Source organism: Pogoniulus pusillus, chromosome 11, assembly GCF_015220805.1.
Source record: "Pogoniulus pusillus isolate bPogPus1 chromosome 11, bPogPus1.pri, whole genome shotgun sequence".
NCBI lineage: Eukaryota > Metazoa > Chordata > Aves > Piciformes > Lybiidae > Pogoniulus > Pogoniulus pusillus.
In genome coordinates, this window is record NC_087274.1 from 24,938,064 (window position 1) to 24,965,747 (window position 27,684).

Below are 27,684 nucleotides of genomic sequence, written 5' to 3' on the forward strand. Positions count from 1 at the left end.
GCCAGCAGCACTCACATTCACAGCTGCAAGACAAGAAACCTCCCCTTGATATGCTGTAGGCCCTTACAATTCATTTCAAGCCTTTTCTAAAACAACCTTTTATGTTAAATTGACAGTGACTGAAGTGTTCCCACTGCACAAAGTAACAGATCTCAAAGTAGCCCTTGGCTGACACTAGAAGACACACGAAAAATGCAACTAGCTAAGCGATTGCTGATGATTAATCACATCTTCTGAACCTCTCTCTGCCACTAATTCAATGTCACTAAGAATCTCTCACACAGACTACACATGCAAGAGAAAGACACTGGCAGATTTGTAGGCCCCAGGTTTGAGTTACCTTTCACATCCTTAAAGCTGTTTGCAAAGCTCATGTAAACTCTTTTCCCCTAAAAACCAAACAAAACACACTTCCATTTTTTTCCCCCTGAAAAATCCATCAATGCCAAAAAAGCACAACAATTCCCAGTGACCCTGCAATGACAAGCCAGTACGGAATGGAGGACAGCAGCCTGGCAAAGCACAGTTTCTATTCTCAACTTTATGGGAATTTACATGAGCAAAGATTAAATAAGCAGGAAAAACTCCCTCAACAACGTTCCTTTGAAAGGATTTGTCCTACAAAACTTCCTCTATGCACTGTCAAAGTGATTTAAGTTTTTAACAGAACACAAACCCATGACAACTCTAATCAATATTTACAAAAACAAGACTCCAAAACGACAGGTTGAACGTTCACCTAATTTACAGTCTCAAACACGTTACATGTGACTGATCCCATGTGGCATTTACCTTTACTTTTCATTCTCACCTAGGCTGTAAATCCGGTGAAAGCTGTCACTTATTTACGATAATTCACATGTTTCAACAATAAATGCTAATATTAATTCAAGTAAAGAACGAGCTGTCATAACAAACAAAAAATATCCTGCTCCTAAAGCGAGTGCAGAAGCTGTTATCAATTAGACTTGCCAAGAAACACTATTAAAATTCCTAGAAACACCCTGCTTCAAAAACATATTTTAAGGTTCCTGACGTATCATGCATTTTTACACTTGGGACTCTGCCTTAGCACTCACATCATTTTCCACACTGTGAGCACAAGCAGCATTTAGATTCAAGGGAGAGCAAAAGTCTAAAGCAAGCAAGTAGAAATAACCTTTAAAATGCACTGAAGGTACACGGAGCAATAAAATGGATTCCAGACAAAAGAAAAATATTGCCCAGCCCTCAATACTTAGATGCTCAGTATGTTTAGATGCTGAATATGCAGAGCAAAAGGTCTCCTGATTCTACCAAAAGTAGAGCAAATACCTTTTGCTACCATCTTTGATATGAGCAGGATGTTTGGGAGGCAATCATCTTCCACAGCTAGGGATGGGAGGTTGAGGGGAGGCAGAGGGTAAAATAAAGAACACCGAGAGGGAGTCACAAAATGGTGACAGATACCCTCAGGAGCCTGAATTAACTAACAGATTAATTTTATTCTTTGCTCATTTAATGTTTCTAGCTATGCTTCTGCAGATCTTAGGAATCTGCTGCAAGTCTTATTGACATTAACAGGAGCAATCCCAAACTGATTTTCAACCAAACAAATGTCTGGACTTCACAATGCACATCCAGGAAAAAACTAAGCCCAAGCTTCAGTTAAAGCACACAAGCAGTCCCCGACAAAGGCTCCAGAGCTCAGAGGTTAATGCCAAGCACAACAAACCTTCACTGGGAGAGTACAGTTAATGAATATGCTTTTTATTTACCCAAACGCAGTAGAAAGAAGTCATCTTCCTTCTTTTCTTTGTGATTTGCATGGAACCAAGAAAAAAACAGAAGTTGTTTCAGTTGGTGTTGACCTAGTGATGCACAGAGCAATCACACTCACTTGTATCCCTTTGCTAACTGCAAGGGCCAAAATACAACCAGCCCCTCTGCAAGGCACTCACTGCTGGTTCCTTAAAGTGTGTCACCAGAACCACTGCTACATAACCACCACCCTGGCCCACAGATTTTCATGGCACTTAGGTTTATGGATGCATCACATCACCACTCTGCTGAGAAACGTGCCTGGGTATCCATGCATTTGCTGCAGTGTGCAACACAAAGGGCTCAACACAGTGTTTTGATATGACTGTCTTACTTGATTTCCTTTTGGTACTACAGAAAAAAAATCCACTGACTTCTATTAGAAAATCTCACATTTCTCTGCTTGTCCTGGAACCTGCATGTCATGGTTTCTCATTACTGTTCCACACTTACACAGCCAGTGGACTTGTCAGTCCCAGATAGCAGCCTGGTAACTGTGAGGAGATGGGTTCTGCTGTGTTTTTAAAGTGGTCCCTAACCAGTCTTTTTTAAACATCTAGCAATTTTGCTGCTATTTGTCTAGCATCTGTCAGCATGCACACAAACTCCTAAATGCTTGTCAGGGTACAAAAAACAAAGGTCCCACAAGGCACATCTTGAAAGTCTATGATCAGAAATGAAGGTCTGTTAAGGGGAAACAAAATCATCTGGTAACATTTCCTGTTGTTACACAGGTACTTCAAAGATCCATGTGGAAACTGGATTGCACATCTGTCAAAAAACACTCCATGTGCATATTTGGAGCATGCTCTAACAATATGCCTCATCTTAACTAGTACTCCAAAACACAACTGAAAACAGAATGAATCCCACCTGTTTAATATCCAATGAACCAGCAGTAACAGCATCACGCTACTGTAAAATGCTTTCATTGTCTATCATCATTCCAAAGCAAACCAAATGACAACACTCAGTTACAGCTCCACAGAGCACCGATTATAGAAGGTATCAGCAGTAAACTACACAAAGACCACTGCAGATGTGCTGCTTTCAAGTGATAGGTATGTGGAAGCTTCAGAGAAAGGCAAAACATCTTAAAGGACTGAGTTTTGTGGCTGACACAAAAACTCTTCAGTGCCTCTCCACAACAAACACTATTGCAAGCGGGTTTTGAGCTTGACTGAGGGTAGGATGTCACTGAGTGCTGGTGGAGCTGCCCCATCTGAGCACACTCCCATCCATCTACCTACAGCTCTAAAGTCAACAGCTTTCACTACTCACCCTACCAGGCTGACAGTGTCCTGTGGGGAAGGGCACAGGCTACCCAACAACCTAGAGCTTTGAGTCATTGCAGTGAAGCTCAGGACAGGAGCCACCAACTCAGTCAGAACTTGAGCAATTGGGACACTTGAGGGACTACCCACATTTGGCCACATCTGTGGGCTGAGAATCTCTCAGTTCCCACTGGGGCACTCTCTTCTAAAGCACAGAACTGAATGCATCAATCAGTCTGCATGGAACACCTTCCCACCACGCAGCACAGGCAGGGTATCAATCAGGGCACACACTCGCTTTCATCTTCCCCAAGGACTGTGACTGGAGTGGGGGGGGGATAAAAATCCACCTTAACACACTCAAACTCGAGTTGAAAATACAACTGAGCTTGTATTCCAGCCCATAAACTTTATGGGCTGGTGGGTGTGACTTCAAAAAATCCCAGAAAGCTCCTGCTGACAGGAACTGGAGAAACAATCTGCTGCAACACTTATAATGGGAGCAGATGATTAACTGCCCCAGCCATTCCAGTAACAACAGCCGTCCTGCCAAGACCTTCCACAACACTTTCCATGGAAGAAGTGCTCCTGGAGGTTCTGAGGACAATACCTGGGATATGGAACACAAGTTTAGAAGCAGTGGGCCAAGCAGGACTGTGCTGCCACAAGAAGGGCCTCTTTACCCATGCACTCAATAGAAAGCAGCATGCAAGCAGTGCCTTTTCGGGTTAAAATCTTGTTATCAGAACTAGCATCTTGGCTGTGACTTCGATAAAAGGTGAACAGCCACATAACATTAATTCAAAACCTAACACACTCAAGAATGACTCCTGATTTGCTTGTAAAACATTATGTGAACTATGAAGAGGCAAAAAAAAAGAGGAAAGGAAATGGTCACCTTTGTGTCTCCTTCAAAAGTGCTTCTCCTACAGCAAGTCAGTTTATTCCAGCAGGTTTAGTGCTGGATGTTTGGCTTGTTTTGTTTCAAACCACTGCCTTTGTCTTGCAAATAAGTACTGCTTCTTCACCCTGTCACTACAACCCGTCTCAGAGTATTAACTGCACCTTGTATTTTGAAGATACTGCTAAAGATTTAGTAAAGAGTAGAAGCCATGGTGGCAGCCTGCCCCAATGGCTACCCTCTGTGCTTTTTCTCATGCTTTCGGTGTTGCACACTGCCTCAGAGAAACTCAGTAAGCCCAGCAGAGCCGACATCAAAGGCTTCCTTTATTCTGATCTCAAACACCACCAGCAATTCCTCCAGCAGCACGCCTGTACTTTGCCCAAGAACGTTAAACTGTTGCTCAGGGCACTCCTTATTCTCCTTATCAAAAAGTCTGAAGATAAGCAAGTGTGAGGCCTCAGATAATCAAATTTAGTTTCACAATGTTTCCTTCTGAAGTCAGCAGAACACACTCAAATGACACTAAAAATAACAGCACAGAAGTATTTTACATGCCCAGGGAGGTGGTGGAGTCATCATCTTTGGAGATGTTCAAGAAAAGCCAGGATGAGGCACTTAATGCCATGGTCTAGTTGACTGGATAGGGCTGGGTGCTAGGTCAGACTGGATGATCGTTGGAAGTCTCTTCTAACCTGGTTGATTCTATTGAACACTGACCTCTCCATATTCCTTGTAAACTTCTTAATGTTTTTGTTTTGGGAAAGCACCTAAGGTCATTCACCATCCTCTCAGATGTGCCAGACTTATCAGCAATCCTTATAGTGGAAAAATAAATCACTATGGCTCTTATTTAGGAATGGGAAGAGGGAGGAGAACTAAAAACTTCCTCTGAGAAACATGATTCGAACACTTTTTAAAGACCAAATAAACATATATGTGGCCCAAACTTTTAAGCCCAGAGTAATTAAAAAGTACCAGTTCAACACAGTACTAAGGTTTCTGGTAAAGCAGGATAATAAACCCTGACTTGAGTTACACCCTATTACATTGTTCTGAAATCCTAACCAATTCTGACAAACACTGCAACACCGAGCAAAGTGCTCCTTAAAAGTTCTTTTTTTCCTCTCTCCCTTTTTTTTGTTCCTCTCACAGTCACGGACCCCTGCTACTCTCTGTCAAGATTAAGAAAATGGTTGTTGATGATTACAAACTAGAGAACAGTTGTGTTGGAAAAACGAGAATGTCTGCAGCATACAGCAAAGTCCTGCACTCCCAACCTAGGTTCCTCTGCAGCCAAACCAAGCTTGAATAAACAGGATTTTCTGAAAAGATGTTAGTTTTGAAGGTAAGCAAACAGGAAGCACAAAAACGACAAGCTGACTGAGAGCGGGCCAGTAACAACAGCCAGCGTGCCAAACAAAACAAGCATCCCAAGGCAAAAGCTAGATTTATGTTATCATGTTACATTTAATCATAATATAATGAAAGTGCATGATGTCAGAGAGCTGTTCTACTGAGCTCTGCTTCAAGGAGACTTCTGAGTTTCAATTACAAAGGCTTTGGTCCCAATATTACAGTCAGAGCTGTACTGAAAAACACAGCTAAGACGAGAAGCTATTTCCATGACTTGATGGGAGAAGCAAAATATTTCTTCCCACACATACCACATACTAAAGAGATTTAGAGAAGGCTTTTGAACACTTTAAGTTTCCACTGAACTGGTAAAAAGTCCCAAGTGTTTAAAAGTGACCTGTATTTGCATTCTTTTCACTAGGCTTTATTATGTTTCTTATAGTCTCTGTAGTCTAACAGTTTTTAACTCGAAAAGGGCCTATTCAAGTGCATAAAAATGCTTTGTCTGAGGGCATAAGCTACGTTCTATCTCTGCAAACAAACATCTACTGCTGCTAAAACCACCAGTTGCAAGGAAGAATTCACAAAAGAGACTGCTGACTCCACTATGAGGAGCTGCAACTCAGGGCAAAAGGCTGCTCCAGTTTCTCCACCCAGGTGACATATCCAGGAGGCTCTCCCCAGCTGTGCACCCTTCAGCTAGATCCTGCACCGCACCTGGAAGGCTGCAGGCATGGACATCGCCAGTGAGCCCGCAGCACCAGAATGCCATCTCCCTCTCACAGTGGCAGTCTTCAATTTCTGCCACAACAGATCCCTGAAACCTGCGTTTCCAATAAATACAGACTGACAACAGGCTAAGAACAACCGGAAGGGAAACCAGAGCAAGGTACTCGATGCAGCAAATAATCTCCAAAAATCAGAAACCTCACTTTTTCCTCCCTACATTTTCAGAATCCCGAGCTGTCGGCAGCAGGACAAACAACAGTGAGCTGAAAGGCATGCAGAAGCATAACATTTCTAAACACATTCACAGGAAACTGATCTGAAGATCATCAAACTATCACCAGCTTCATATAAGCAAACTTAAATCACCTCTCCAAACTCATTCTGTGGCGCAGCAAACAGACACAGCACAGAGCAAAAAGCAAACTTAACTGCTGGTTGTGACAACTGAAGAGATGGGAGAGAAGGACAGCCTAGGACCTGCCCAGTGCCAGACAACAGTTACTGCTGGATCCCAGAAATCCAGAAGGCTCTGTGACTACCTTCCAGGGTGTTAGGGCAGAGCATGAAGCTCATTCCTGCCCTCCCGATGAAGACACAGCATCAGAGCAACAGCTCTTCCTAACCCATTATTGCCCCTAGTTTCTGGATGCAATGTGAATCAAATTAATGCAGGTAAACCACTGCAAAAGAAGCACAAGTCTTCACTTCTGGCCCCTAACTTTGGCTACTATCACTCTTTTTGCTTACTAGGTACATTGCCTACAGAACTATTATTTCAGAGGAATTTGCAGCTCTTAGGATACTTTCTGCAGACCAAACTTTTCACTTTTCCTGTCCCTTCTGGGTCAGGACTGTCATCCCAGTCACAAAAGGAAAAGAAATGAGTACTGAGAACAGGAGATGAACTCTGGAAAACAACACTCTGTAGTGAAAATTCTACATCCACAAGCAGCCAAGGTCATTTGCTGTGCAAACCAGACTAGGGTACAGTGAATAAACTGTGCTGCTTGAAGATCTGTTCTAGGAGGCAACTCCACCTTCCTGTTCCCATGGGGTTTGAAAAATTAATAATTAGCACTACTACTTATAAACTTCGCAGCACCACAATGCCTTGTGAGATGTGACCCTCGGGGGCTTTTTTGAGCTGTTACTCAAAGTTAAGAACACTGAGAGCATGCAGCTTCCCACTAGTATTTTCACCAGAAATCTGCTCTCCAAGTTTCAAGTGTGACTAAAAAAATTCCTTTCTGCCAAGTCGCAGCACATCAGCTTCTTCACAGAATATCATCAAGACACTTCTAACCACATCATTACCTTGCAGACAACTAACTTTGCTGTTTTCTAGCTTCATATCATGCCTACCACAACCTCACAGCAGCCAAGTGGCTTGCAAAATGACTGGAGTTACTGAAAACTGCACAGCTAACAGTTTTTGTCATTTTCTTCCTTTAAGGACACAGAATGAGTCCTCTGGAGATAATCTAGTCCAACCCACCTGCTAGAGCAGGTTCACCCAGGGCAGACCACACAAGAATATGTCCTGTTAGGTCTGGATTCTCTTCAGAGAAGGAGACTCCATGACCTCTCTGGGCAGCCTCTTCCACAGCTCCAGCGCCCTCACAGCAAAGACTTTTTTCCTGGTGTTGAGGTGGAACTCGCGCTGTTCCTGTTTGTGCCTGTTACCTCTCATACAGTACATCACTGCAAAGAGCCTGCCCCCCTCTTCTTGACACCCCTATGATACTGATAAACACTCACAAGATTCTCTCTGTTCTTCTCCAGGCTAGACACAAAAGAAGAGACCAGTCTAAGCTAGAAGAGTTCCAGTCTAGTATTTGGATTAACTAAATTACCAGTGGGGTTTTTTTTCCCCAGCACGGCTCTGGCTACTGCCCTTCCCAGAGCAGTGGTGCTATCAGGCACCTCAGGAGTAGGAGGAGAAAAATGTAGTTTATAACAGCAACAGAAGTGTCTCTTGTCTCCAGTCTCTCTGACAAGTACACACATATGATAGAAGGGTCGAATCCACTTATTTTTCTCCTCTTCTCAGTTAACAGATCCATTTGGTTATGAATGGAGGGTGGAGGGGCAGAGAGGAGCAATGGTTTTGTTCTGTGCCTGATGAGATCCTATCACACAGGAAGCTGCACGCCCAGCTCCTTTCCAGAGCTGCAACATGGTTAGCAAAAAGCAAAACCCTGATCTGCAAACTGCTTAAAGTGAGATACAGAGCCCTCATCTTCTGTACCAAGTTCCTTAACCCCCAAGAAAACCACTTGTAACTACACAAAGACTCCAAACAGTCAGTAGAAAGGCTCAGTACCATGTAAGCTATTTTTTTCCACTGAAGTTTCTTAAAGACAACATTAGAAGTGAAACTGTGGAGTTTTCAGCTATAGAGTCTGGTTTGCTTTTAAACTGTTTTTCCAACTGCCCTAAGGAAAGCAGCCACATGGCTGCTGAGCAATACCATGACATGCATAGTACAGGGCCAGCAGCACAAACAATGCATCTATTCCTCTACAGCCTATCTGGAGTTCTTCCAGGAACATGTGTCAAATCCTGTACACACTGAGGGGTTTGAAATTCAACTGCATGGGCTTTAGCTCAGGGAACAGAGAAACAGCAGCGAAGCAACACCCGTAAACAGGACAGATGAACTGTAAAGATGTAAATCAGAGTTAAGAGCAGCACCAACTTGAATTAATTTGTTTTCCCTATGAAACAGTCAGCAGCCAATGTGGTCAAAGCCTGGAATGAGATGGAGAAATGCAAGCCAAAAGAAAATTAATCCAAATCTTAATTGTTATTCTGCATATTCAATATGTATAAAGTTCTTCCAACAGTCTGCAGACGTTAGGAATTAGAACAAGATTAAATCACATCTTAGAGAATTTGAAAGGAACTATACTAAAAGCAGACAGCCTGCAAGTGCTTTTAACTTAATGTATAATTGAAGGCCTTTCTATATATACTTAAAGCAGTTGTCATTTTGATAGAGCTTTGAACCTCTACACTAGCCTTAACTATTCCTCATGGTGTGTGCCAGTGCTGCTTGGTTTTCCTCCAAGCAGCAGCGGCTACAGCATATCACATCATCATGAACTACTGCAAGCATCACCAAAGCCTACAAATTTAGCTGCATTTGGGAAACTGCAAACTCCACTGAAGTCAAAGTACCAATGAAAGAATTTCCTCACTTCCATCAGACCAAGTCTCCAGCTTTTTGCAAGCCAAATCCAGCAAATCTCTACAGGAAAACAGGGCACTCCCCAAATAAAAGTAACCACAATAAATCATTTCTTAAAAAAATTAAGTGGTGTAAAGTTGCAGTATTAAAAAGCATTACCTATCTTCTGGGCTTAAACTAAGATTTGCTCATTTAGCCTTTGGTTATTCTTTCTTTCACTCATTCTGTCAGTTTTTAATGCATCAAAATTACTTTGTTATACGAAGTCCTGCCTTCGAATCATAAACCAGGTTGTAGAGAGTCACATGGACCACCTGTGCCATACTGCAGAATGTTTTGGAGAACAGTTATATTTGAGCTTAGAATCACAGAATCAACCAGGTTGGAAGAGATCTCCAAGATCATCCAGTCCAACCTAGCACCCAGCCCTAGCCAATCAACTAGACCATGGCACTAAGTGCCTTATCCAGGCTTTTCTTGAACACCTCCAGGGACGGTGACTCCACCTCACTGGGCAGCCCATTCCAATGCCAATCACTCTCTCTGGCAAGAGCTTCCTCCTAACATCCAGCCTAGACCTCCGCCACAACTTGAGTCTGTGTCCCTTTGTTCTGTTGCTGGTTGCCTGGCAGAAGAGATCAACCCTGGCTACAGCCTTCCTTCAGGCAGTTGTAGACAGCAATGAGCTCTGCCCTGAGCCTTCTCTTCTGCAGGCTGCACACTCCCAGCTCCCTCACCCTCTCCTCATAGGGCTGCGTTCTAGGCCTCTCACCAGCTTCATCGCCCTGCTCTGGACATGTTCCAGTATTTCAACCTCTTTCTCGAATTGAGGAGCCCAGATTGTACCTGACAAATACATTATACCTGACACAGCAGAGTATTTTTCACCCATCTCTTAAAAAAAAAAACCACAGCACATTTTTCCCTCTAAGACAGAAGGAAAGGTAATTCACACTGCATCAGAAAGCACACAAGTATTAATGATGGGGGATGAGGAAGAACATAAATGGTTTCCATTTTCACATTCAAAAACACCTACCTGCAAATTAATGCTAAAAGCAAGTGGCCTATAAAGGAGTCATGTTTCCATGCCAACTGATCACAGAAGTACATGGAATTCAACCAAAAATGAGTAACCTAGAAAACAAGAAAATAAAAAGAAACCAGAAGTGCTGGAAATTTAGATCCTAGCTATGTCACACTAGCAAAGGATGGGGTTGCAGCTGTGGATAACAGGCTAGTGGCACTTCATGGTGACAGTGTTCTGAAAGCTGTCACTCTCTGGACAACAAAGGCAGGACACTGCACACCTCTAAAAGGTAACCCTGGTACAAAAACAGCAGTTCCACAGCTGGCAGACACAAAGGCAGAAGTCACTATGCAATGTACATCCTTCACCAGGATTCTGGGGTTTGTTACCACCCAAGAAGGCATTGCCTTGCTCCTGCCTGGCAGGGAGCTGCTCTGGACTGTGCAGCCAGCAGCTAAGTTGCTGCAGAGCAAGGCAGACAGGCTGCTGAGTGGCAGCTGCAGCACCAGTGTGGACAGGCATCTACACCCTAGGGGGGTCTCAGAGCCCTGTGCACACAGCTACCTGAGCGAGTTACTATGCTGGATGTCTATGGACAGCTTCAGCTTCTGGGCTGAGAAAAAGATGTTGCCACTTTCTGTCCTATAGCAGAAAAACATGACAAGTTCATAGCAAAAAAAATATTGTATGGTTCACATGAGCCTCTGTATGTAAAAGCAGCAACATATATTGAGCAAAGAAGCTTATAAATACTGAACAGAAAATAATGCCAGAGATTTACACGGAGCCAGTTCCCAGATACTGACATTGACAGGCAGTGGAAGCAGCAGTTCAACTACTTGCTCTCTAAAACCTACAGAAAGAAATAACTTCCAGCTGAAAGGCCCATAAAACCTGTGCTCTAAATGAATACAAACTGAAGACAGGACAGTAAATTTCTGACTCTTAAGATACCTTTATTTTTACTCTTCCTACTTACTCCTTGAAAACATTAAAAGCCACTAGAGATTTGAAACATGGGAAAATGTTGTCAGAGGACTCGAAGTTGGGAATTCCCCCACTGACACATTTCAGTGTCACTGGTTTGTTGCACTCTGCAGGAACAGAGAAAAGAAAATGGCAACCCATCAAGCACATGAACTGCTCAGCAACTCTGAAAGTCAAAAGCTATGAATTCTGACAGGAAGAAAAGAAGTGCTTTAACACATTCCTAACACTCTTTACTACCATAAAAACTACCCCTACTCAACAACAGCAGCAGCAACTGAAAGCTGCTAGGCAGGCAGAGAGCAGCAGACCTCACACATCCCTGACAATTTATCCCTGCTATGTTTTGGAAGGATCAGGGGTGGCAAAGCTGAGCGAGATGAAAGGTCAGCTCAGCTTCAGACCTTTGCCTCTTTTCATCTATTGTCAAAGACTCTACTGTTCTACCAACATCCTTCTACTTTTGGAAGCTTCTGAAGACTGGTTTTGTACTGGCTGTATCGTTTCACTGCCCACGTACGAGATCAGCCATTGAATGCATTGATTTTTCACACGGCAGTGCCTTGGGCAGAAGCCTGAATGGTAACAGTGCAGAAGAGCCACATTATTTCAATATATAACAGGAGAACAATCATGACATGAAAATCATTGTCAGCAGAGCCACAATGTCATGTTCAGCAACCCTTCTCTCTTAGCCCAGCCAGCACAGTGTTTATACAAATAGAAGCAAGAGCACTGCTCATTCTCCCCAGCAAAGGTCTTATGAGAATGTTCACTTTCACCTGGCTGCCTTCCAGAGGCCAGCAGGAAAAACACCCTCATCATATCTCAGCTAGCCGAAGAATACTCCACATTTCTGACATTTTCCTATTATTCCAAGTTACGTGTAAATCAAGGCAGGCTCTGAACTACATCCACATCAAATGGATGTGTTAAGGAAATGCAATACAAAGAGTCAAGAGTCCAAAGCAAACAGCCACCACCACACTGCACAAACCACCAGCTTAGGGAAAGCCAGCACACTTCCTGGACAGCAACAGTGCCTGCAGCGTCCAGAGAGCCTTGCTGGTTAAGGAAATCAGGAGCTGAGGGCAGCGCTGATGACAGCAGGGAGCTGGCACCACCTGACAAAGCTGCTGTTAGTGCCTGCACTCTGACACACAACCAAGAAGAGGTGAGTGCATCAGACTGGGCACCCAACACCTGCACGGCACCTAGGACAGGAACTGCCAGCATGGCATCATGACAGAACAGAGCTATGGAATCCTGAGGTGGGAAAAAGGCTTTAAACCATTCTGCCCAAGCATTAAGCTAACACTGCCAACCATCCCTAGGTGACACATATCTGCATCTTTTAAACACCTCCAGGGATGGGATCTCCACCACCATCCTGGGCAGCCCATTCCAGACCTTGACAGTGCTTCTGAGGAAGAAATAATACCTCATGTCCAACCTAAACCTCCTCTGGAGCAACTTGAGACCCTTTCCTCTTGTCCTATCAGTTGTTCTTTGGGAGAAGAGTCTACACTGATTCCACACACAACTGAAGGCCACTGCCTCCCAAACCAATTCCCTGTGATGTGACACAAACAAGATTTACCAAGCACCTCCTCAAGAGCATCACTAGGAAGAGAATCCCACTCTGCTACCAATTCCAGCAGCTCCCTGAGTGCCCTCATCATTACTATCTGCCCTGATCATATGCATGGTGGCACTGGAGACAGAAAAATGGATGTAAATACTCCCAGGTCACTTGCAAGTGTGAGAAAATCAAGTGTGAGTTGACCACTCCACTGTCGCTTAGGACAATTGCTAGTAGTGCAGTCTCTGCTGTCCTCTCTTGAAATTCTTTTGTCAGTATCTAGATTTGCCCTGAAAGTCTGCTGCTCTACACATCAGCACTTGCCTATGATTTGTACCAATGAGAAACTCCTTCTGTAACAAAGAAAAGGACTTGAAGAAGGTGAATCAGTTCAGCTGCGTAGGATGGAATTTCCTAACAGAGGTGCTTCGGTGCAGTACCTTTCCTAGGGGCATGAAGCCCACACAAAGAGGTTGGATTTTCACTTAAGCGTACTCAGGAACCAGACCACAAACACCCAGTATCAAATTATTGCAAAGTACCACATTTTCATTGGGTTTTGCCAATTCCTGTAGATCTTAAAACAAATGTGAAGTAAGTCCAAGAGTTCAGATAGACCTTCATGAGCCTAACTGACTCGAGTTGAAACTGCACTTCAATGTGAACATTCTACCAGGTACCATATGGCTGCTGCTTCTGTATCATGGACTGCTACTCCCACTCTGCACTGCAGTGATCAAAGAAATCTCTGATATAACACAAAAGGTTATTTACTATGTATACAAATAATCACTGCTGAATGATGGTTTTGGAATTTAGTCTTTTTAAATGGAAAATAACTTTTTACTAATTCTCTTTGAAAATGTGAGAGAGAATTAGATTATTTTTGAGATCCTTTTTATCTTGCAACAACAACAACAAAACATCCCCCTCCTGCCAATAAATCCTTAGGGTATTTCAAGAGCTACTAGAATTGTGCATTCCACACTCTGAAAAATTCAGCATTTCTGTAAGAGCATATCCTCAAAGAGGTCAAAACCCCAAAACTTCATTTTCAGTTTGGGGTTTGGTTGTTTGCTTGTTTTTTTTTACTCCTGCTTTGAGTCTTTGTGGGCATAAGAAAATATCTTCTATTAAGTATTTGTTAACCAATTTTTCGAATGTATTAAAAAAAAAACAAACCAAAACACAAAGCCATAAAGCCCAGAAAACTAATTTACACAATTTAACAGGCCTACAAATTACTCCAGAGGGAAGATGCTAACGAAGTCATGAAAACAATACCCACAGCACATCAGGTTCCACATCGCCAGCCCAATCCAATACACTGGTTTGCACTTTGTTTATTCAGGGAACTAAGAAAGAGTGATGATTTTGGAGTGACCTCATAACCCTGTTTCTCCCAACTCAATGACAGTACTTGTTTCTCACCTGCAGGCACCGAGTCAAACCAATCTTTGAACAAAAGAGTTGTCCTGTAATCACCTGGGCTTAGGATGTCAGATGCAGACAGGATCCGAGGGGATTGGCAAACCCGCTTCAGTTCCCCTTGTTATCGACTGGAAGCTGAGGAGCTCAACATCCTGCAGGATCAAAATCTGCCAGGAAAAGTTGTGCCTTACAGCTTACTGTTCTCCGAATTTCTACTTAAAATCCTGTTTTATTGCTTGCTCTGAGGGGATAGTTCTCATTGCTGAATACATAATGCTGGATTTAAATTTTAGATGGCTCCAGGGTGGTCATGAGATAAACAAGAAGAGTATTTGTATGCCTCTGTATTTAACAGTAAGAAGAAAAGTCATGGGGATTCAAGGATGCAAAACATGAAACCTTTTGAACAAAGACATGGTAAGAAAAAGCCTTGAAGAGAGAACTGCCAGATACAAACAGCATGCACAACCAAACCCGAAAGGCAATGCATTGTGAAACCCTTTCAAAAACCATACAATACTATGGGAATTAAGTAAACTTGAACCTCCCCTGCAATAGCCTCGTCATAGCTAATTTGTGATTTCCTGTATGCTCAGTGCTAACAGCACAATGGAGCCTCTATTGTGAGCCTCCTCCCACAAGCCTTCAAAAAAATGCAAGACACTCATTTTATCTACACTGGCGTGGCTAAAACATCTAGCTCTACACTGATAAAAGGTTATTTTCTCAGATGTTGCCTTTGCTTGTAAAAATAATATATATATATACACATAAAGCTGCTGTCTGATTGTGCCAAGTTCAAAGTTCACAAAGGAGTAGTGCTTTGGTGCCTCAACTGCAGACCATGAACCCTAAGCAGAGCAGATGCAGGAAGCTGCTTTAGGTTTAGAATAACAAGGAGTGGTTCCACATTAAGAAGTATCTGCAAATCCAACACAACTCAGGCTTGGGCAGCCTCGGAGGAGCTGAAAGATCAACTACAATTTGACAGAACCAAAGAATAAAGGCACTGCAGCACTAGCCACAGATCCTGACTGAGGAGGAAGGTCAGGAATCACTTCAGAGGCATTGAAAATTGATACTGCAGTTTTTTTCATCTGAAAGGAACCTCAAGTTAACTGCAAACAAACCAAAATGAACAAAACTTCCTGCACAAAAAGCTGGTAGCTGAAACAAAGGCCAGTAACGCTGGCAAAATGCAGCCTAGGAAAGGAGCACAGTAAGTAGAGGCAGACCTGCAGCATGCACAGAGAGTTTGATGAGGATGGAAAACAAACCCCAAAATGCTGCAGTGGCTCTGGTCAGTAGCTCAATGGCCTCTTTTAAACAAGAAACAGCGTATCAAGGTAGAGAAAGACACAGCATGGGAAGGAACACACGCAGCACTGGGTAACGGGAGACCACCCCTCAGTTACACTCATTACATGGATGGGAAAAGCAGCACTGGGAGAAGGGCTGTGATACATGTTCACACTGCTCAGTGAAGCTCCAGACAGGCACTAAGGTTGTTGGTAGACAACAAATGTGAAGATGCTCATTATCTGTTTGAAAATAAACAGTTTAACACATCTGGTTCAACAGATTAAAGAGAGAAAAAAGTCTAAGAGTTTGGAGACTGGCTTGTGGTTATCTCTGCTGAACAATTTTGTCCTGAATGACTCTGCAAAGACTGAAGCTACATACTCAGCAAGAGACAAAGTCGCTGAAACCACCTGATCAAATTTGACTCATCTGGGCACTGATGAAGTGCTCCACACCACTGTTTCTGCTAAGCCACACATTTTCTTTATGGCATTGAGTCTCACGATGCAAGTATGCAAACAGACAAGGATAATTTAGGGAAGTCTGGCTTGAAACAGAGGGCTAATTCTGAAAATCCATATTCAGGTAAAAATCCTGCAGAAGCAAACAGAAATTCTGCAATTATGAATTACTGATACTCGATCTGCACCAGTGGCAAAGCAATTACTGTCTGTCAGCCCCCAGCAGCACCTCCCTGACTGCAGGCATGACTAAGAGCTGCCTGGGGCAGCACTGCCTGTACATCCTGCTGCAGATCAGCCCTGTCTGACTGGAGAACACGCATCTTAGCACAGCTCCTTTCTGGATCCTTCTCCCAACTTCTGAGTCACCCAAGGGCTAAGACGACTTTCTGCAGTGATAAAATGTTTGTGTAGTAAAGGATGATGAAAATCCCCCGCAGTGCTGCTTCTCTCTTGGCTCTGCTCAGAGCCTCAACTCGCCTGTGCACTGCCCAGGCACAGGGTGTAGGCTCCTGCTGCGGAAAGGACCTCGGCTGGGTGAAATCCAGCAGGAAGAGCCTGAAGAGTCAGATGTGCTGATCCATCTGTCATCAGATGACAGCCATGGGAAATTTCTATTGATCATCCTTGGAGGGTGGGCAAGTGGAACCACCCAAAACAGCAGCAGCAATAGTAACCAGCCTGGTTTTCAGAGAACCACTCTCTCATGCTGTGCCTAGACCCCAGTTCTCCTAAACCACTGCCTGCTTTATCTGTGGATGCATCCTGCTCTGACTGTCCGGCACAGATGAGGGTCTCCACCCCTTCTGTACAAAGTTATACATGTTTAGGAAATGGTGCACAACACCAGGCTGCCTGTTGTGATTTCCCCAGCTACCAACATGTCTTGCTTCTGAAGGTTATGTTCAGCTGCCTGCAGAAGGCTTTAACAGGCAGCAAAACAAGCTCTTGTCACATTCTGCACAGCAGACTAGGACTAACTGCAACGTTTCCAGCATGCCCTGCTAAGGCAGACCTCCCACCACTCTTAGCACAGAGTGTGTCCACATATGACAGCAGAAGATGGAACCTATCAGAGCATGTCAGGGCTCTTCAGGAGGACCCTTTTAGTGCACATCCAACAGTAGGAAATCTGGACTGCACACAGGAATTGGGAATTGTAACTGAAGTCAGGTAAGAGAGGGTTTCTGCTTTCTTCCTCTGCTTGTGAGCTGGCACCAGAGCTGCCTTAACAAGGCTAGGAGAGGAGGGTGACGTGGTGGGTCCTGGCACACACAGTCAGAAAGCGTGAGCAACTTCACTGCAGACTTATATAACTTTGCTGCTGGTGACAACTCGCCGAGTGTGATTTGGGCATGAATAGGGGACATCCACAGCCTGTAAACAGAACTAATCAAATGTCCCTAAAAATACCTAACAGACAAAATTACACAATCACATTAGCTTGTGTTTTAATGCTAGAGCTACCAAGCCTTCATATGAAACAGATCTAAAAGCTTTCTGTCAAAATCTTAGCCTTACAATTACTCTGGAGAGCCATCCTCAGCCTCCAGTCAGCTTTTCCTGCCTCTGCAAAGAACCCCTCCCTGGGTACACTGCAAGGAAGGTCCTCCAAGGCAGGTATAATAAAGGTGAAAATGCAGAGATGAGCACCAGCCACCCTAACTAAACACCACTATGACACAGGCTATAGCATTAGCCGCTTCTAGTGCAAAAGACCAAAACAACAAAATGCATCAATTTTCAGGTACACTGATAAGAAACAAACTGCATAATTAGTAAACAGAATAATAATACAGGAAGCAACATTTGAGGTGGAATAACATAAGTATTTCATAAAAGAGACAACCTAATTTATAGTTTTCTTTCTCAAAGATTAAATCCTTGCCCTGCTACAGCAAACAAACACTTATGCTCTGCATATCCAAAAATAATTAACCTGTTCATCTGGCAGACATTTGGGAGACTTTCTTCCTCTGGGATTTGTGAGCTGTTTTTCAGTTACTCTCTGAAGCCCTGGGTGCTGTCAGCTCCTGCCTGGGCCTTGCTGCTGGCAGCAGGGCCCGAGGGTGCTGCTGTGGCACGAAGTGCTCCAGATGCGGCCACAGATAGCACCAGCGCAGCGCAAATGAGGCTGGCCAGGGTCTGTCTCACCCTCTTCGAGGAACTAGCTAAGCCTCTGGTCATGTTCAAAAGCAATCTCAAGTTTGTACTCCTTTCAAGCATAAAAACAAAGTGGAACATCAAAGGACAGGCTCCACAAGCACCTCAAGAAGCCTGCTGCAGGACCCACAGCACCCTGTGCACATCATAGCCCACCCCAAACACTTGTTTCCTCTGGCACTACCGCATCAGGTGTACATCAGCAACGCTGTGATCCCGCACATCCCCCAAACTCTGCTGAGCATGTTTATCACCATGCAGAGGGGCTGAGGATTACTGTGCCTCGGAAAAAATCCTGCCAGCATCACAGCTCAGAGAGCCCAAAACGCCCACCTTGGCTGGAAGCGCGGCTGCACTTCTCCAGTTCTCCCAGAGGAATACTGGTGAGGCAGCAGAGGGTTGTATCTCAGCAGGAAATGTTAGTTTAAGGTTTATCTGTAATGCACGTTTGCTATCTTTTCCCGATCAATACACAGATTAGAATGAATCACCATCTTTGCTCTCAGGGACCCAGAAACACAGCAGGAACCTCTGACTTCCCACCCTGCAAATCCACTGCTGCACTGTCTGCAGCCAGAGAGCACGTGTGGAGAGCAGCCAGGGCTAAAGGGCTCTGTACCACAACTCTTATCCTCACCTTAGATTTTAAGACATGTATTAAAAGTGTAACCTCATCTCCACTCTCCCACTAAATAAATAATTACAGGGCCAGAAGGTTAGGGAGCCTCAGACAAGGCTGTTGTGCTGCTGCACTGCCAACCGCTATGGGATTTGAAAGCTTGACACATGCTGGGGAGTATCACCTCATCAGTGGTCTCAGCTGGCCTGGGAGTTGAAAGCCTCAATATGACTCTGGAAGCCAGGTCTCTGGTAGGGCAGCAGCCAGATTCTCCAGATCAGCCCCAAGGAGCACAGCTATGACAGATGCAGGGCAGGCAGCACAGGACAGCAGTAAGCAGCTCTACCCCAAAACACGTGCATGGCTCTGAGCACTGTATTTCATATGAGTCAATTAAAGATCACATCTTTACTTAAGAGACAACTAAATCTCTGCTTTTCTGTACATCTACCACGGTTCAAACTATTTTCTTGCAAAATAAGCTGTTTTTTTGTCATTCCCGTGGTAGTAATGGAAAGAGGTGCTTTGAGACAACGGGCGGTTTTCTCCCCAGAAGGGCCTACCCAGTCCAGTCACCCCTCTGCAGTAGATGTCCTTACTTGCTAAGAAGGGATTGCCTTCCCATCTCAAAATGCTGGCAAGTGCAGCACTGCATCTGTAGGGTAACACTTCCCAGCATCCAGCCCCATCCTCACGCTCCCAGCTGAGCCCTGCGACCGCTCTGTTTGCGCTGTCAACAGCACACTAACTCTGGAGAGAGAGATTAGCAAAGCCCAGCAGAGTGCATTTCTAACAAAGGGCAGATGCCATTTATCTTTATGATACAGCAGGACGAGTGGAGAGCTAACCAAACTGACAACACAAGGGCCCTCGCTATTTGTTCTGTCACGCCACCGGCGGCTCGGCAGCGATGCTGAGCTCTTGACACAAAGCATGTCCTCTGCTCCTCAACTACACACGGCAACACTGCACCCAAAAACGCAAAGGGAACTCCAGTAGTTTCACTTCAAAACAGTGGCTTCGCTGATTAAGCTTTTCTGTTGAGCCTGACTGCAGCACCTCTCAGGGTTACAACTGCTTTATTTGCCAATTCGCCAGTGAAATTACACACTCCTTACTAGAGGGATATTGAACCTACGCCATGGTGGGGAGGGGGAAGAGGTGCCTGCAAAAGGACAGAGGACGCACCACTAACTGCACCAATTTACACTCCTGATGCCATCACACAAACACAGGGAAACTCCATTTATGTCCCAAGCATTGTTTTAGGCTAAGAATGACCAGAAGGAGGGAACAATTCGGCTCCCTCCATTTCCCTCCTCTGATTAGGAGCTGCAGCCACCTCACAAACATCTACTTCCAGTTCAGGCTGGAAAGCTGTGGGAATTTGGAGCTGTTTGGTTCATTTTGCTTTGAAACACACCAGCACATTTCAAGTGGACGCAATGTTTTGTCACTGGCACTCAGACTGACTGTCATAATAACAAATCAGAGAGGATTTTGTTTGCCAAACATTAAAGAACCCCAACACTGAAATCTTGTTGCCTTTGAAGGGTCAATAAACAGCAACATTATAAAATAAACCAAAGTTAGTAGTTTAGGCTGCTAATCTTACATGGCTGCCTCACCAAGGCACAGCTGAAAATAGATAAAACAGGATCAGAACACAAAACAAAGAGATGCACTGGACAATTATGCACAGTTTTACTTCACAGAGAGCTTTTGAGCCCTTGTTATTGATAAAAGGCAGAGATTTGTATAGCAGTACTCAACAGATTTCAATCCACAACCCAGATTATTTAAATAATTGTATTTCCCTCAGTATTTTCTTGTTCCCTTCCTAGTGGGACACAATAATGAGATTGAAAATCTTTTAGTGAGGGCATTGGGCTATCTGCCAAGGGGCTGGAATGCTAAATAAGAATATTTCCATCTTCTAAGAGCAGGGAGAGGAATCAGCGTGATGCACTTGAAGTACATCGCCACACGACAAATCTGACACTCAAGTGGAATGCCCTGGGAAATAAGAACACCTTCACTTGGCTTTATTGGGCTTCATTATTTTCAACGAGGCTAAGGGGATGATTATCTTTAGCTGCCCCCATCATGGCCTAACGGCAAACATTCTTCCTGATAAGGACAACAGTCACCAAAATGTAAGGCAACGTGAAATTGCTGAAGTTAAGGCAGGTGAAATATCGAGAACTGCCACGGATAACAATGTTTTTTACCTAATTTTTTACCCTTACTCTGTTCAGCCCAGTCCTAGGATGGAAATCTTGCCTTTTGAATTTCATTTTTTAGAGGAAAACAAAGCAGCGTAGCAGGTTGGCTCATATCTACACAGTAAACAGGCTTATTTTCTGCTTTGCAGCCTTCTTTTATTATCATTTGCTGACAAAATGATAATGTTTATAAACAGAATAGACATTCTGTCTCCTCATATGCGAGGGAAGAAGAGAAAGAATCACCCTCAGATTAACATGATAATTTATGCCAAGCGACTCTGTAACACCAGCCCATGCATGTTATTCACGTTACCCTAAAACCCAGCAACAATCCATAAATGCACTCGCTAATGCATGCTTAAGGAGATAAAATAAAAGAGGAAAAGAAGCAAAACCAATTCCCATTCCAGGAGCCTCACCTCTCAGCCACAACCCGCCTGCAGACAGCACGACCATAGCTGCGGCCAGGCCCCGAGCACTTTTCTACCCGGAGAAAAGGCAGCTTTTAAACTTCCTGTTTACGGCAACAGCAGCGCAGCACAGCCTCGCTCCGCGCTGCCACGGCTCCTCACCGGCCCTTCCCCGCCGCCAGCAGCCGGGCGCCGCGGCAAGCGGGGCCGGGGCAGGACCCCCTGAAGCACCATTCTGGAAGCAGCTCCGGCGCCGTCTCACGGGTTTATTTATGGCTGAATTACAGCCGCATCCCCCTCCCAGCCCCCGCTGCACCTCCCCCCGCACTCAGCTCCTATTTCGATTTTGTATTCTTTCTTCCCCCAAGCCCAGCCACCGCCAACAGCCACCGCGCGAAGTTGTGCTGGGAAAGCGGCCGCTGGGGGCTCTCGGTTCCCGCGGGGGGTTGCGCGGTAGGGCCGGCGGCGCCGCGGCCAGGCACACAAAGCGCGGTGGCGGCGGGGGCCGACCGTTACCCACACGCACACACACACACACACACACACAACCTCCCCCCACGCTCCCCACCGCCGCCAGCAGGCCGGCGCGGCCGCGAGGAGACACAAGCTGCTTACCTAGAGGCAAGCCCTTGTTTAGCAAGTGGGAACTTCCCATTGAAGCGCTGCGTCCGCGCCCGCCGCGGTCAAGAGGCCGGCCGGGGGGGCACCGCCGCTCGGCGACGGCGAGGCTAGCCCGGCGCGCAGCAGCCCCGGCATATGGCGGCCGCTCCGTGGGCGCCCCTGAGCCAGCCGCCGAGGCGCGCCCCCGCCGCGCGCACGCGCGCCGCCCTCCGGAGGGCTGAGGGGGAGCAGCCGCCGCGGGCGGAGCTTCCGCGCCCCGGCTCGATCTCCTGGTTCTGAGCACGTACCGCAGACGGAAAGACAGCTGGGCGGGTGAAATAGGGCCTATAGCCGCGCTCTGTTGGTTGCCGGTTTAGGCTGCAGTGTGGTTTAGGGCGCAGCGAACTCGCACTTGATGCACCCCTTTATTCTTTTCCGTTTAAACTTCAACAAAGTTAACGCTCACTGCATTCAACACCCTTCCATGCATCCCAAATCATCGGTATTTCTATTCAACACTCTTCCCGGCATCTCAAACCACTGCTGTTCCTAGGGACCCACGGTTCTTCGTGCACCGTCCGAGACCTTTCCCCCTCCTATTAACGGGGATAAGAACCCCACCCCAGGCACCGGCTTTGCTCCCGGTGAGTGCCAGCGATGCTCGGTGCTCCTCGTGTCACTGAGCGTTCTCACGGCCACGAAGTGCACACCATCCCGGGTCCCAGCCAAGGAAGCGGCAGGTCCGGGTGGGCACTGCCGCGGCTGGGGCTGCCGTTGGAGGAAAGGGAGAAAATGGGCGAGATACCTACATTCGTTCTCCATGCACAGCAAGCCCAAAGCGCTGGGTGATCGGCGCCAGGCCCCTTTCGGTCCTAGCCCTCAGCCCCTCAATGGGGAAGCTCCACGTTAATACCAAACTGTCTCCAGCCTGTCTCATTTTCCCCCTCATTGCCCCGCGGCTCCGCTGCAGCCGACCTCGGCTGTGCTGCCCCGCAGTTCCCACATCTGCTCCCGCACCGGACCCCAGCGGGAGTGTGGGACCCGCTCCTCGGGCAGCCCCACACCCCGGGCCCGTTTGGCGGCACCAGATCGGCCACGGTTTGTACCATGTGCTCCTGCGTAAGGCCGCGAACAAATAACGAAACGTGGCCCGGGGCACGGTCAGTGCTCAGCAGAGACTGTGGGGCCAACGGGCGCTTCGGGGACAAGAAGGCCGGGTCTGCATGCACCGAGGGCCGGCAGCCGTGCTAGAGCCTTGGGCCAGGATCCCCCCCGGTTATGGGCGTCGGTGTGCCCCGGCCCGCACACCCCTCCCGCTCTCCTGCCACCACTCGGGGCTGGGGGGTTAACCCCTGCTTTCACTAACACAGAAAATCATCACTTTGTCCCCACGCTGGAACCACGTCTGAGCACACTCCCAGGTGCTCTGCTCAGTGCCCAGGCACCCGCCTCCTCTGTCCCCCCTCCATGTACCCCACATTGGGGGTGCCCCCGAAGCCCCCCATTCGTAACCCTGCTCAGACAGCGCTGACAGCGGCGGCGGCCGACGCCAACCTAAGTGTAAAAGGCGCCCCCGCAGCCGACTGGGTAAGCTGACAGCGGCCCCGCCCGGCTGAAGGCAGGGTGGGCCTCGCCGCGCCGCCATCGCCCTGCCGCCGCCTCCCGCCAGGCCTCTGCCCGCCGCCGGCAGCTCCGGCCCAGCCCCTAAAGAAACTTCTGCACCTCTCTACAGCCACCACCCCCACCCCACCATCGGCCGACAGCCCACAGGGTGCTCGCTCGTTCCGCCTTCTCCCAGGCCCCATCTTTGGCTTTCCCCAGAAATAAAATGCTGGGTTCCTAGCAGCGGCTCCAGCCCTGACAAGATCGCGGTTCTTGCGCTATTCTCTGAGCTCCGAGCTGGGATCCATACAGAAAGATGATAAAGCTCTTACAGGCCTGGAGACGCGGGCAGGCGGCCCCCAGGCCGGGCCGAGGTGTGGGGTGTGTGCCGCAAGGCGCTCGGGGAGCGCTCGCTGCGGGGAGCGAGCTCGGCCTACATCTGCTCCGCCGCCGCCCCAGGCTGTGGCCGGTTCCTGCCCTAGTGTTGGTGCTGCACAGCCTCCCCACGCCTCCAGCGGGACGGTATCGGCCAGCCCGTGCTAACGGCAGCCCAAACTGCGGGCCCCTGGGCGAGTTTAGAAAGCAGCCTACAGGAAGGGAGAGCTGAACACGGAGATCGTGGAGCTTTTGGGGTTCGTTAGGATTGGTCTGCAGTGCCTGGGGTAGCCAGGGTCTCCTAGGCATCGTTCACTAGAAACTCCCTTTGCTCAGTACTAGAAACAGACCATCTTTTCTCTGATCGATGTTCACAGGCTATAGAGTTTCTTCGGCTTTTTGAGTTTGGTGTGGTTGGTTTGCTTTTGTCTGAGAAGGGAATACTTGAACCTAAAGGTTCTAAAGGGTGGTTCTAGCCTCCAAATTGTGTGGAGTTCAGAAATCCGTCCAAGGCACAAGCAAAGGATTTTAATTCCCAGGCAGCCTTTAACAACTTCGCTCCAGGTCCCTAATAACTTGCTTTTGCCCATCATGCTCCAGCTAGTGTCCATTTCATAGGGTTATCCAGCAGGATTGGGAGGTAACTCCCAGGGCAAGTTTGTGCAGCCTCTGACTTTGTTCATTTTCCCTCAATATTCCTGGGAAAGCCGTCTGTGGCTCCACACAGATGTCTCAGACATCCCTCAAACAACACAGTTTCTCACTGTGCATCGCAAGGGCAGCATCTCGCCAAGCACCTCGTGGGGGTTGTATAAATAAACAAATTTGGGTTTAATCACTTTAAAGTGGTTAACCACTTTATTACCATTTATAGATGTGAGCAAATAGAAAAAAAAATATATATACATATCAAAGCTGTAAGGAGAAAATTATTTCAGTTTTGAGCTACTTCAGCTGCCGTGTGGCAAAGCATCATCAGGAACGTGTGCTAGGGGTGGAACACACTGAAATGGCAAGTGAAGTATATGTGAATGCTAATATGGATAGGAAAGGATCTCTGGGAAAAAATACCAGTGGAAAATGAAGATTCAGAAATGAAATAGCAGTTCAGTTCTATTTTTTTACAGGGAAACATAAACAGAGGGAGGCAATGAGGCCATTTCTTCAGAGGGGGTTACATGACTGGGCAAGCATTTAGCTCCAAACTGGAACTGCTGCTTCGAGGAGGGAGGGGAGTGTGGTACAAAATATTATGACAAGGGGAGTGCTCTGAGTGAGGATAAGTTGGCATGATGAACAGATGGAGTATTCAATAACAGGAGGTTATTAATACTGCAGCTTGGTATTCTCTATGCTACTTCATGAAGGGATTCATATGCTTGCTCTTTTCCCTTTCTGACTGTACACAGACTTAGCAAACGCAGACACTGGAGGTGATGCTGGACTTGCTCCCCTCCCAGCACACACATCACAATGCCACATTTCCTGGGAAAACCTCAAAGGCTGGATCCTCAGCTGATTGTAACTACACCAACTGTGTTCTTTTCAAAGAGCAGAAAGCTGATTTGCTCCTGCTGATGGAGGGAGGCTATCTGACCCTGCTTCCCCCCAGTCAAAAGGTCTCTCCACCCTGCTCTTGACAGCTGCCACAAAGCACTGACTCTAAACTATGTGAAGATGCTCAGGAGAGAAAAGAAAGTGAAATAACGTAAGAGTCCTCCTTCAGAACACACTGCAGTGCTCCTTTTGCTGCAGAAAATCAAGCTCTCTCCCATCCCAGCGTTCAGTCCTCCTCCCCTGCATGTCTTTCCTTGGCCTAGTTCTAGGCTGGACATGAGAAAAGGCAGGGGCAGAACAGCTGACTCCAGTCAAACCTCCCACTGCCCCCATCTGTTTTACTCCCTATGTTCTCCAGCTTGCCTCTGGGTCATCAAACTTTCAGTCATCCTCACATCTCTCTGTCTATGACTTGTGCAGCAACAACAGAACTAACCCTTCCACCAAATGTGAACAATCCCCATCCTCTTCTCACATTTAGGCACTGCTGCTGTCTCTTGACTGTTTTTTTTAACAGTAACGTTACACAGCTGAGTGTCTTCTGTGTTCTGCACTAAGAATTATGGCACTTTGCAGAGCCCCCCAAACTGTTTCTTGGCTCCTTAATAGTCAGCTGGAGGAGCACATGTGCTGAAGAGTAAATACATTGATTTAAGTGTATCTGTTAACAGCCATATGTATAATTTAAGTACTAGTTTTATTCCCCTCAGAACGTCTGCTCAGAGGGGCACGACCTTGGGCTTTCACAAATTAGATACATTGGGGTAGGATATCTTTAGCAGATGTGACTTTGAAGATGCTGAAAGAGGGAGTTTTACAGTTGTACGGCCCGAGCAAGGAGCCAAGATGCATGTTGAATGCTCTCTAAAGTGAGTAATGAGGTCTGACTATATCCTCACAGCTCGATACTGTGATTGTGGACTTGCAGGTTTTCTTTGGTTTGTCAGAGCTGTGTCTGCTGCCTCTTCCACACGTGGTTTTGCCTCATTTCCAAAAACCCCTTGTGCATCACAAGAGTTTTTAAAGCCATCATTTCAAAAGCTTTGTGCATTTTTACATCAAACTGTGCAGTTACATTTCAAGGGAATATCTGAACTTTTGTGAAGGGTGAATCTTGCAGATGTGATTAGGAGATCCTAGAAAGGATTGCTGTCAGAAGAAAAGAGTGGTTGGATAAAGCAGCCCCAATGTTGAAACTTTCTTCTAAAACCAGATCTTTAAAATGTGTAATCAAAGCACATCAATGCAATTGATTTAGATTTTGGGAAGAAGACTTTGGAATGAAATATTTCCTTAATTCTTTTTGCTCAGACATGATAATAATTCGTTTGTAAAACACACACCCAGGGATCAGCCTACTTGTGTTTTGCAGTTGCATTATTTTAATTAGAGATGTATTTTAATGTACAGCTTCCTCTGTGTGAAAGTTCTCTCTGGTTGTGACAGACAAAGACTATTCTGGAGAAACATTTTCAGCAAGCTATGAGGGAAAAATCAGAAAAACAATAACTGACAAAAAGGAAATGCTTAATCTTTAAGAAATGCATGAAATAAAATAGAGGAGCTTCATCTGCTGTTAGAAACCATGTTAAGTTCCACTTAATGAACATGAAGTTCAGCTGTGTCAACCATTTAGACAGTCATTTTTTAAATGCCCAAGTGCACAGATCTTTTCTCAGAAGGGAATGGCTACACCAGCTCTGTTCTGGAAACACCAGCCCAGCAAAAGTGAAAAGGCTTGCAGTATGCTGAGTGAATGCAGGAAGAAATTCCCTTCAAACCAGTGGACACAAAACCCCTCCCTCCTCCGATGTTATCAGTAGTAAGTGACTAAGGGATTTTCTTCCTGAGTTCACCCTCTTCATACAAGTGCTAAACCCACAGGAACCAGGGTGGAACCAAACTCTCAGAGCTTTCTGGTTATTGTGAAATGAGAAATATCATTTTCTATCTAGCCAAGAGGGGTTCAGAGACCATTTCCAGGAAGCTCTGTGTTCTGCCTGAAGAGAAAAATAAGCTAGAGATAAACAGCAGAAGAAACCTATCGAGAACCATTAGTGGATGTTGGCCATTGTCCATCTGTTCAT

General features: G+C 46.1%; 1 protein-coding gene across 10 annotated transcripts in view; it reads right to left on the reverse strand.

Moving 5' to 3' along the window:
• The window catches only part of CTBP1 (C-terminal binding protein 1), a 198,364-nt gene that overhangs the window by 35,126 nt on the left and 135,554 nt on the right, over nucleotides 1–27,684 (reverse strand). For 2 of the 10 annotated variants that reach the window (XM_064151530.1, XM_064151531.1), the window contains exon 1: nucleotides 22,079–22,257. The exons of the other annotated variants lie outside the window; for them this stretch is intronic. In XM_064151530.1, the coding sequence (XP_064007600.1) occupies nucleotides 22,079–22,118 (40 nt within the window). In that variant the 5' untranslated portion in view covers nucleotides 22,119–22,257. Of the gene's footprint in view, nucleotides 1–22,078; nucleotides 22,258–27,684 lie in introns of those variants that run through there. 10 annotated transcript variants of the gene reach the window in all.